The 12,044-nt window shown below is 39.5% G+C and overlaps 1 protein-coding gene across 8 annotated transcripts in view; it reads left to right on the top strand.

Moving 5' to 3' along the window:
* Positions 1-12,044, top strand: part of PTPRT (protein tyrosine phosphatase receptor type T) — a 469,258-nt gene that overhangs the window by 319,849 nt on the left and 137,365 nt on the right. For all 8 annotated transcript variants that reach the window (XM_077251539.1, XM_077251545.1, XM_077251540.1 and 5 more), the window contains exons 12-13: positions 2,007-2,280; positions 7,931-7,967. In XM_077251539.1, coding sequence (XP_077107654.1) covers positions 2,007-2,280; positions 7,931-7,967 — 311 coding nt within the window. The remainder of the gene's footprint in view (positions 1-2,006; positions 2,281-7,930; positions 7,968-12,044) is intronic.

The following is a 12,044-nucleotide window of genomic DNA, read 5'->3' on the forward strand; positions in this document are numbered from 1 at the left end:
AATGTGATCCATAGACAGATACCAGTTCTGGCAGCATTCTTGAAGAATTTCAGCTCACTCCTCATTGGTAATGGCCTCCAGGTCACTAATACTTTTGAGATTGGGTGCACCACCATTTTCTTCAAATCCCACCAAGGATTTTCTATAAAGTTCTTTTAGGCAACTTTGACTTCCATTCCAGAATGTTCCAGTAATTCTTTTGAAATCAAGTCTTGGCTGACTTTGAGGTTTCAGCTTCTACACAAGAAGTATGAAATTTCTTTCTACAGTTTCTTGACACCTGTTTGAATTCATCTTCCTTTCCACATGTTGCAGGTGTCCAATGCCCTAGGCATCATTGAGCCCTGCCTCGATTCACTGTACACAGGTTTCTTTTTTCTTTGCATGCTTAACTCTTCCTCCTCTAGAAATAAGACTAACCCATAAGCCCAAAAACTTTCAGTTTGTTTTATCTCTCCACGGAACAGAACTCAAAAGCAATAATACTCAACACCTTTGGTATCTCTGTATCATTTTTCTTTGTTTGCATACAACAATGATCTCTTCTCTTAGCTTTTTGGACCACTCGCTTGATAGAGCTGTATTTCTAACATGAAATCAAGCACCACACACAGCAAACCCTTAGCCAAGCCAGGTATTTGATTAGTTTTTTTTCCTCATGAATGGTTATTCTCTTGGTTATTTGCAATAAAAAAGATCTGATTTGCAGTTGTGTGCCCTTATGAGGAATTCTATTAAGGGGCTGCATGATTCTGAGGCTGCAGTAGTCAGTAAAAGTGCCATTTTTGTTGAATTAGGAGAAACCACTTATTAGTTGTGCTAAGCTATATAAATTGGTTTATTGCACGCAGCAGAAATTTTGTAAATTTTACAAATAAACCCAAATTGCAATGCGGGTGAATAATTTTGATTGCAGATGTACATAAGATGTCACAATGAATGCTGCTGATACATCCTTTACTGTGGTTGACTTTTCCTTGTTAGTCGGACTGGTAACAGTATGAACTTTAAGTAACTGACCAACCTGGAAAGTATCTCTACAAGCTAGAATGAATGCATTGGCATATAGGGTTTTCCACATACGCTATGGATGAAAAAACATGGACTATGTAGCTGCTGGTGAAGGGAAGGCTTGTGGGATGAAATAAACTGCACTATTGCAGCCAGATATGTTTTACTGTGAAGAACTGTGATGTTTCGGAAAAACATAGTTTGGAAAGCTTGGTCATGGACTAGGCATCTCAGATGTCTAATATGAGGTCCTCATGCGTGTCTTCCTACCCTGTTCCACATGATTATTAAGTATCTCCATATCTGTGTGTTTAGGGATAGACCTACCAGTCAAGGGGAGTGAGGGTAGTCTCAGACTATTTATCTGAAATGCATAGTCCCCAACTAGCTTTTCAAAGCATGCTCTTTCTGAAATGCTGCCACATTTCAGAGTAATCATACATAACTGTAATAACGCACTTGGTCTTCCAATTCATGCTACCCACAGGTCCAGCAGCATAAATCATTTGACAGGTTCTCTTTAAGTCCCATCATGTCTCTGGATCAACAGCCCTAAAAAATTCTATTATATGCAACTCAGCTATGAAAGTCTCATGAAACAGGACAATAAGGCGTCTTCATTCTGTGAATAGCCCCCTTTCTCTGTATACTTCTGTAAATCAAATACTAATGCTTGTTTCTGTAATTTACTATCTCGATAATATTGCACGGTATCCGCTCCCATCCTCAGATCGGCTTCAGTTTTCCAGCTTGTGGACATCCATAAACCATTTCTAGCTAAGTAAGCACACAATAAGACAGCCTCATCAATCTCTGATGAGCAGCTGGCCTTTCATACTTTTCCAGAAACTAGTCGAAGCAATACATATCCTAAAAATCTAATACTAGTTAATGAGCCCTGTCCTCTTATCTTTCCCTGTTTATATGTACACTCTGCTACCCCTTTAATCCCTGAATGATTGCTTTAGCTTTTTTTTATTGTTCTTATTTTACAGTGTTTACCAACTTGTGGTAAAGGAGGAAAGGACCCAGAGGTCCGGGAGGGCTGCGGATGGCAATGGATGCTTTCCAGTACCTGTCAGTTACAGAAATGCCTCAGTTATGGAGTCCCCTCATTACTTTGCCGCAGAACTAAAACCGACACAATTGGCATCTTCACAGCTCTTTACAGTTGGAGACAACAGGACCTACAATGGATATTGGAATCCACCACTTTCACCTGTGAAGAGTTACAGCATCTATTTCCAGGCTTTGAGCACTGCCAATGGGGTACATACACACCTAATATAATAATGTGCACATTGTTTCAAGGGTAAATACACATTAGGGCAGCCGCTATTTTAGTAATGTGACCTAGGATTGGGTTGTCCTCATACCACATTCTCATGGTAGATGCAAGAATGTTGTAAAACAATTATAACCAATGACTAGGAAAAATTTAAAATATATCCCAGAGCATAAAGAAGTGAACTCAAAAGATCTTTCAAAACATATATAACTTTCTGGAGTAAATAAACCAATATATAGTAAAACATTAAAAACAAACCTGTTGCCTCACCAACAGGGGCACAAAATAGGCCTAGCCTACAAAGATAGTCTATACATTATAATGCAATAATGTAAGGTGGTGGCAAATCCAGGAAATAAATTTTCAATAGATTCCGATAATTACATCTATGGACATAATATTAGATCTTCAGTATAAAGTGGAATTCTTATTACAATAGTACATCAGGCCCTGTGTCCCTATACCCAGACGTGCGTTTTGCCTAGCTTCTTCTGGGAGGGCTGAAAAATGTCAGAACAGTGCCCTATTTTAATTTTTTTATTTTTTCATGACACCCTTTTGTTATTATAATACATGCATATTTTTTGTCTATATCTAACCAACTATATATAGCAATATAACCAAATACAACACAGTGTACAGTAAAACCTCCACAGAAGACCATCTACTTCAATCGACCACCATTTTGACCAAACCAGATGTCTTTAGACAAATTACCAATTATAACATATAATATGCATCCTGGACATCTTATTTAATAGGCAACCTTTACAGAAGATAATTTGTAATGCAATATTCGATGGCTGTCTCTAAAGAGGTTTCTAGTGTATCCTTTAAAACCTGCAGTCTACAGCAAAGCAAGTTCTTTTAAAGGTTGACATCACCATGGTCAAGGATGATATATGTTATTACAATATATTGTCTATGGAGATAAGCTACTAAGCGGTAAAAATACATAACACATTCCTTTTATCTTTTCTTCTTTCTGCTGGCTAATGTTTTCCTTAAGCAATAATTATAATAACATGTTAATATTACTTGAAGCTCCTCGTACTGCAAAGTAGTGCATACACTTATGGTATATAATGAAATGCACAAATTATAGTTTGATGGAGTAGATGCATCTAGTTGTATACAAAGATAGGATACTAAGCTACGCTCTCGTTCAAGGACACCATAATTTTTCTATTGCAACGCATGCAATAGACTAGCTGAAAGCATGTAAATTGACAAGAACCCTGGTTTACAGTGAGGGATGTAGACAAGAAATTAAAAATTAATCTCCTACCTAAGAGAAACATTTAAAATTTCAGCATGTCTTATGATTTTTTTTATTTTAGCTTGAAAGTATTTCTATTGAGAAAAATATTTACAAATCAGCATAGCAGAATGAGTTTGGGAATGCAGAAATGAGGGGTCAAGGCACAAAGAGATGTGAGTGGTGGGCTGATTTTAAATGTAACTAGATAGGTGGAAATTAGAACATTTTTATGAGAAGCTTAGTAACCTGGCATAAAACATTAGCGCTCATTCTAGGACAGAGGACTTAAATGAAATCTGTCCTGTTATCACCTCTTTACAAGAGAAATATGGCTGCACATTGTAGCGCTTTGTCTGGTGCCTTTGCATGGTGTTCTCTTCTCGATCCATGCAGAGATGCCAGTTTACTCCTCGCCCCTACCTTCAGTGCAGTCCCTGGCATGCTTCCTGCTCTTAAAGTGTCAGCGTGCATATAGTAAATGCCCTCAGCTTGTTGCTAAGAGGCATTTAGTATTATTAGTTACACCTGCAAGATGGCTCCCTGCCAATAGCTCTTGTATTTAAGGGTCCCTTTCCCCTAGAGAGTCCCCGAGCAACATGTAAAGTCACTAGGCAGTTGGTGTGCTACCAGAGAAATTGTGAGGTCCCCTGGTCCCAGTGCTGCCAGAGTCCTGAACCTCATTCCCTGGTCCTGGTTTGGCTAGTGCCTGAATGTTGTCCCAAATTCCCCTGGTCCTGTTGCAGCCAGTCCTTTTCCCGAAGTACCCAGGTCCCAGTGCAGCCGGTGCCTGAACATTGTCCCCTGGTCCTGGTGTGGCCAGTCCTGTATCCAAAGTCCCCTGATCCCGGTGTGGCCAGTCCTGTTGCCAAAGTCCACTAGTCCCATTGCACTCTGTTCTTGAACATTATCTCCTGGTCCGTGTCTAGCCAGTCCCTGATCCAGTAACCTAGACCAATGCGCCTGAACTAAGCCCTACATTAGTGGCAGCGTACCTGACCCCTGGAGTCAGCAGTTGCAGTACCGGCTCTGCCCAGTAGTGGTACCTGGCAGCTACCTGCAATCCAGTTTATCTACAGCAACAGGAGCTCCAGTGAACACCAGCTAGCCACAGAGATAAGCCCCTTCCTGGGCAGGCCCGGACCTGTGGCACAGTGGGTCCACAGATTCACATGCGCCACCATTGGGCATAACACACATTTGCAGTCACTCATCATTACATCCATATCAAAATTGCCAATTTAGCAGTTTAGAGGTTTTGTTATCTCCCATTTGTTATGATAAAGATGATGACTGTGCTTGTGAAGCCATCTTTTTCATGGAACCAGGGTTGCCAACTTCACTTTTTATTTTTGTTCTGGACAGCTTATCAGAAAGTCATGAACAGACAATATTTTTTACGTACACTTTGGAATACTCTAGTAAATCATTAAAATTATACAGTTAGGTCCATATATATTTGGACAGAGACAACATTTTTCTAATTTTGTTTATAGACATTACCACAATGAATTTTAAACAAAACAATTCAGATGCAGTTGAAGTTCAGACTTTCAGCTTTCATTTGAGGGTATCCACATTAAAATTGGATGAAGGGTTTAGGAGATTCCGCTCCTTAAAATGTGCCACCCTGTTTTTAAAGGGACCAAAAGTAATTGGACAATTGACTCCAAGGCTATTTCATGGACAGGTGTGGGCAATCCCTTCATTATGTCATTCTCAATTAAGCAGATAAAAGGCCTGGAGTTGATTTGAGGTGTGGTGCTTGCATTTGGAAGGTTTTGCTGCGAAGTAAAGATGCTGTCAAAGGAGCTCTCCATGCAGGTGAAGCAAGCCATCCTTAAGCTGCAAAAAAAGAAAAAACCCATCCGAGAAATTGCTACAATATTAGGAGTGGCGAAATCTACAGTTTGGTACATCCTGAGAAATAAAAAAAGCACTGGTGAACTCATCAATGCAAAAAGACCTGGGCGCCCACGGAAGACAACAGTGGTGGATGATCGCAGGATAATCTCCATGGTGAAGAGAAACCCCTTCACAACAGCCAACCAAGTGAACAACACTCACCAGGAGGTAGGCGTATCAATATCCAAATCTACCATAAAGAGAAGACTGCATGAAAGTAAATACAGAGGGTTCACTGCACGGTGCAAGCCACTCATAAGCATCAAGAATAAAAAGGCTAGACTGGACTTTGCTAAAAAACATCTAAAAAAGCCAGCACAGTTCTGGAAGAACATTCTTTGGACAGATAAAACCAAGATCAACCTCTACCAGAATGATGGAAAGAGAAAAGTATGGCGAAGGCGTGGTATAGCTCATGATCCAAAGCATACCACATCATCTGTAAAATACGGCAGAGGCAGTGTGATGGCTTGGGCATGCATGGCTGCCAGTGGCACTGGGTCACTAGTGTTAGTTGATGATGTGACACAGGACAGAAGCAGCCAAATGAATTCTGAGGTATTCAGAGCCAAACTGTGTGCTCAGATCCAGCCAAATGCAGCCAAACTGATTGGTCGTCGTTTCATACTACAGATGGACAATGACCCAAAACATGAAGCCAAAGCAACCCAGGAGTTAATTAAAGCAAAGAAGTGGAATATTCTTGAATGGCCAAGTCAGTCACCTGATCTCAACCCAATTGAGCATGCATTTCATTAGTTAAAGACTAAACTTCAGACAGAAAGGCCCACAAACAAACAGCAACTGAAAACCACCGCAGTGAAGGCCTGGCAGAGCATCAAAAAGGAGGAAACACAGTGTCTGGTGATGTCCATGAGTTCAAGACTTCAGGCAGTCATTGTCCACAAAGGGTTTTCAACCAAGTACTAGAAATGAACATTTTATTTACAATTATTTAATCTGTCCAATTACTTTTGGTCCCTTTAACAACAGGGTGACACATGTTAAGGAGCTGAAACTCCTAAACCCTTCATCCAATTTTAATGTGGGTACCCTCAAATGAAAGCTGAAAGTCTGAACTTCAACTGCATCTGAATTGTTTTGTTTAAAATTCATTGTAGTAATGTCTAGAACCATCATTGGAAAAATGTTGTCTCTATCCAAATATATATGGACCTAACTGTACGTGATACATGTATACAGCCCATAGTTCTGATATGAAGACACGAGCTGCATTCACTGTAAACTGTAAAATGATGAAAATAAAAGTCGAAATCATCTGTTTAAGTTTCTTCAACTTCAAAAAAATCATGTACACCTTAAAAAAAATTTTCATGGACTGCCCTGGAAGATGGGCAACCCTGGAGTTAGAGATCTGGAACTTATCATGTTGGACATTCAGTCCAATCTGTGGCCCACAGAAGATGAGCAGATTGATATAGAGGTTTGTATAACAATAATCTATTAATTTAAACTTCTACTCATTCTGGGTTTAGCAGTCCAGTGGGCAGTCCTAGGCAGTAAGTAACAGCCTGTATAAATGTGACGATGTAGTTGTCACCCACTGGACTCATAAACTCAGAAATCATGATGAAACAATAAAAAAGTCATACTGATTTTTTTTTCAGGACAACCATACATCAATCTGCTCTGCTCTATATACCTTATTGCCCACAGACGGGACTGTTTGTTCATATGGTAACATAACGAACCAGAACGAACACATTAGTTGGCTTCGTAGCTGCAGAATAAAACATCACTTTAAGAGGTAACGGCAGGAGGCTGTATTATCAAAAGTTGTAGTAAACGAAAGGATGAGCAGAAAATGAAGTAAAGTATTTACTAACTACAGAAAAAAGAACAATTAAATGTATGTCATGATACGAGAAAGGCAGACAGTAACAAAATAAATCCCCAAATGCCCATAAAACATGAACATTTTAGTCTTTTGGTGGTGATTAGGGTTGAGCGAAACGGATCGTTCATTTTCATAAGTCGCCGACTTTTGGTAAAGTCGGCGTCTCATGAAACCCGACCCGATCCCTGTGTGGGGTCGGCCATGCGGTACGCGATCTTGGCGCCAAAGTCGCGTTTCGTATGACGCGTTTAGCGCCATTTTTTCAGCCAATGAAGGAGTGTGGGCAGAGTGATGACATAGGGGTTAGGGCGTGCACGCCCATCATTTTATCGCTTGTGCGCAGTAGCGATTTGGAATGTGTAAAACAAAATTTCCTGTGCTGGGACGGAGGAGAGAGAGAGAGAGAGAGAGAGAGAAAAAAATCCCCATTGACGTGCATAGGGTTTCGTGTTCTGGCCGATCCTCGACTTTGCGCTGTAATCGGCCGATTTCGCCCGACTCGACTTTCCCAACAGTCGGGTTTCGCGAAACATGACTCAACCCTAAAAAAGTCAAGGTCGCTCAACCCTAGTGGTGATGTCTTAACTTTGTGTTTTGTTTTTTTTTACAGGAGACTAAAATCAGCTGCGTCCGGTTGGCCTCAAAAGGTGAATATTTTTTATTTGATAGAAATACTGGAATATTATTAAAAACAAAAAGCTTGGGTGGAAATTTATAAAAACAGGGACAATGTGATTGGTTGCTTCTTCAGTCTCCCCTCCACTAGTTCTTATAATAACACCCTATATCCCTTTATCATAATATATTACAGAAACCCACCAAGAAAAGGCCCGTAACAGGAGGTTTGGCATTTGGTATTTGGATTTAGCATGGGTTTACATACCACAGAGGCAGTGTATGTTCCCCCATATCTTGAAACTCATCCAGCATATGTTTTATCATAAGTTTAAAATGTTTTGGAGAATTTTCAAACTAATCTTACGGATAATCTGCACCAATGTCACAGTATACATTCAACTTGTCGGAAAGGGTGAAGATTTATTCTCACTTTGAAGCCATTATTGTACATTTGCTTAGAAGATGTACTTCTAGCAATCAATAAGGTACAAAACAACACAAACAAATTCAAAAATACGAAAAAGAAGAGAAAAGGAACAAAAACATTCTTTACTTTTTTTAAACGGGGCAAGAGATTATTAGATGGCCTCTAACAATGTATTTTATGTTTTCTTGTATTTGTATTTAAGGTGAAGGTTCACAGCAGTTTACAGCAATTTCCTAAAATTGACATTATCCAATCACTCTCTTTACAATCAATAGTAATCGGTGAACATAGGTGTGGAAAATACAGGAGCTTTCTATGGTTCCTGTATTGTTCATGTGTACAGAGGTTGTAGTATGTTATAACTTATGTTGTGATAGAATAATATTAGTTCTATAGACATCAATGATGTTTTTCCTTGCACTATTTTTATGTACATCTACCAGGAGTGTGGGCAGGTACATTACCAGCAAGGCATCCTATTAATTTCACTCGCTTTCTATTCATTGGTGGTATGATTACACATATGTAGTCATATCTCCTTAAAAAAATATGGAGCTTGTCCTCTTTCAACTTTGATGTGTTAATAAAATGTCATTTAAGCTGAAATACCACTTTTAAATCTAAAATGTCAACATTTTTGCATTGATAAATAACATTAATACATTTTCATAATATTTAGAGCTTTTTTTATACAGAGCTCTAAATCAACTGAATAGATATTGAGATAAATGATAACATCTTATCAATCTGCAGCCACAACTAGGGGGAGCTTACCACTATGATATTAATGACCTACAGATAGGATTGGTCATTAATTTAAAATTGGCGAGGGTCCGACACCTACCATCTTGATTAGATGTTATGATCTGTAGTATTCATAACTTGCCGCTAAATAGTATGATGAAACGGTGATGTTCCTCTCTGCACATAGTTAATCGGGCTTCTCCTGGAGCTGTTAAAAGCTGAAAATTGAGGGTGTTGGGTGTCAGAACCCTACCATGGGGATATTGATAAACCTATTCTGTGGCTAGGTCATCAATATCAAAATAGTGGAACACACCTTTAAGAATTTACAGTAATTTGTACACTAAACTCAAAAATAAGGAGAGCTCCTAAGATCCATCTAGTGGTGGCTTCAGTTAGCCAGAATATTTATTTTATCAGTTCCCTATGTAGAAGATTTAGAGCTCAATATCAGAAACATAAAGCTCCAACCACTATATAAATACATTAAATAATAAATCAACACATATTAAAATTTAAAATCACATTGTATTTAAAGGCTGAACAGTAATGCTAACGGAATCTATCAAATTGGGTAACACTATTAACCTGCTGATATAAGGTTAATCTACATGTTAATAGCTTTACTAAGGTGCCCGCCCATTGTGATCTGTGAGAAGGGGAATCTGTCAGCAGAACTTCACCCTCAAAACTGTTTATATGCAAACATAGCTCTTGCAAAGACAAGTCCATCCATACCCTTAGCTAACTAGTCTGTTCTCTGTTCCTGAGAAATCGCCATTTGAATCCATACGCATATGAAGCTGAAGTGCTTTTGGCTTGTGGAAGCAATTCCTAAGCCTCCTCAACTTTATTCCCTGCCCAGGGCCTCCTTCTGCTGCTTGACTAACAGTTGCTTTGCTTAAAGTCTCACCACATAGAAAGCTGTCAACCCAGCAGAGGGTTAGTTAAAGGTATGGATGGACTTGTCTTTGCAAGAACTGGATGCACAGATAAACAGTTTGGGCAGTGACATCCTGCTGACAGATTCCCTGTAACCCCTTTCCTACTTTAGACATACAGGTATGCCTAACGTTGCCTCCTCCAGTTTGCTACGAGCTCCAGCGCTGAGCCCTCAACTTTTCCGGCACGTGTCAGCTAATTTCATGTGCCCCTAACAGCCGTGGGTGGAATCGCAATCCTCCCACAGCTGTTAACATGTTAAATGTCAATCTCTGACAGCGGCTTTTATCATGCTCGGGCCGGAAGTGCATCACTAATAGAGTTGAGCAAATATGTTCAGGTGCCCTCTAATTCGGCAAGCTATGGCACTTACTGAATAAGCAGCCCAGGGAACCGGCTTCCTGGATCGTGCCGGCCAATCAGTTGATTGGCGCCACAGCTGCATGTGTCGCGGCTGTGTCACAGCACATGCATGGAGAGCCTGTGTGTCTGTCCAAGTAAGCATTTTATGATAGAAAACAATTTAGGTCTGTGTCATATAGTTAATATCAAGTCCTTCATAGCAGGACTCCTCTCTTAAGAATAAAACATAGAGATGGTCATGTCTAAGAGCTTGTTTGCATATATGTACATTTCCCATATAGACTTTATCACATTGTAATGAAATACTACAGCCATAGGGAACATCACTCCCTTCTCACCCACATATTCGCCACCGCAAAATCTCAACACATAAATTAATAACAGGCACTTAAGCCTTGATGATGTCACCAGTTCTTAGTGAATTAAGAGGCTGTATTCTCATGAATAAAGCATTCCGATAATAATACTAATAAAAATATAGTTATAATAATTTGGAATCAGTCTACAAAACGTCTGCTTTGTGTGAAGGTCAAGTCTACTTTAACTATGCTTTTCACAAGTTTTTCTCAAATACAGCATAAAATATGAACCGTCAGGAAGAGAAATGTATTCAATTAATACAGAGTAATTGCAATTTATTTATATGAAATTAGTTTCAGACTAAAGCCATTGAAGAAGCATTTTATACAGTAGCAGTTTTATATTGTTTTCTTATTATGAATTCTAGATCTGCCATAAATTAATAAATGCACTTCTGTTCTTTCTTCCATATTAAATTTACTAAAGTATATTTCCTATTCTAACACATTTTAGAAAAATATTAATAGAATTTCTCTCAAAAAACTGTTTCTCCGATCTATGATAAAAGTATTTTTTTTTAATTAAAGCACTACTCCAGAGTTGGGTTCTTTTTTCATCGCTGCAGAGGTGCTTCTACTCTACAGTCTCCGACCCTAGTCTTATACTTACCCGCTGCCGTCTTCAGCTTCTATCGGCGCCGCTCAGCTCCCATGGCAACATCTTGTGGCCACAGCTTCTGACTGGCCAGAAGTTAGAGATAATGGTCACAAGCTCTTAATGTAAGTCTATAAGCGCCAGAACAAAGCAGTCATAGACTAGTAATGAAAAGTGACCTCCGGCTTGCCAAGCAACACTGGAGCAATCTGGGAGGTCACAAACTACTAGAGACCGAAGGGAGCGGTGACTACAGAAGAAGACGATGGCGGCTGGTAAGTATAAGACTAGGTACAGAGACTTTAGATTAGAAACACCGCTTTAAAGCTTAGCTAAAATTAGACTAAATTGAGCTCTTGCACTGATGTACATATAATAGATATAAACCATGTGGTACCTATGAAGACTTTGAAGTGAGGGGGGCCCAGCTTTGGTTAGTCCCAGGCAGCTATCTATCCCAGAAAGGTGTCAGCCAAGAAATCGTTTGGTTGACAGATATCTAATGTGTATGGCGGCCTATAGAGTAATTGTTCCAAGGATAATGGAAATGACAAGGAGGGAAACAGCTGAGTTTTCTGTCCTTTGTAGGATAACCCAGTATCATTATAGGCCCCTTTCTTTTATGTCTGCCACAAGGGAATATAAATGAACAAAGTCTGTATGTATGGTTGGGCAG

This window comes from Ranitomeya variabilis, chromosome 4, assembly GCF_051348905.1.
Source record: "Ranitomeya variabilis isolate aRanVar5 chromosome 4, aRanVar5.hap1, whole genome shotgun sequence".
Classification (NCBI taxonomy): Eukaryota; Metazoa; Chordata; class Amphibia; order Anura; family Dendrobatidae; genus Ranitomeya; species Ranitomeya variabilis.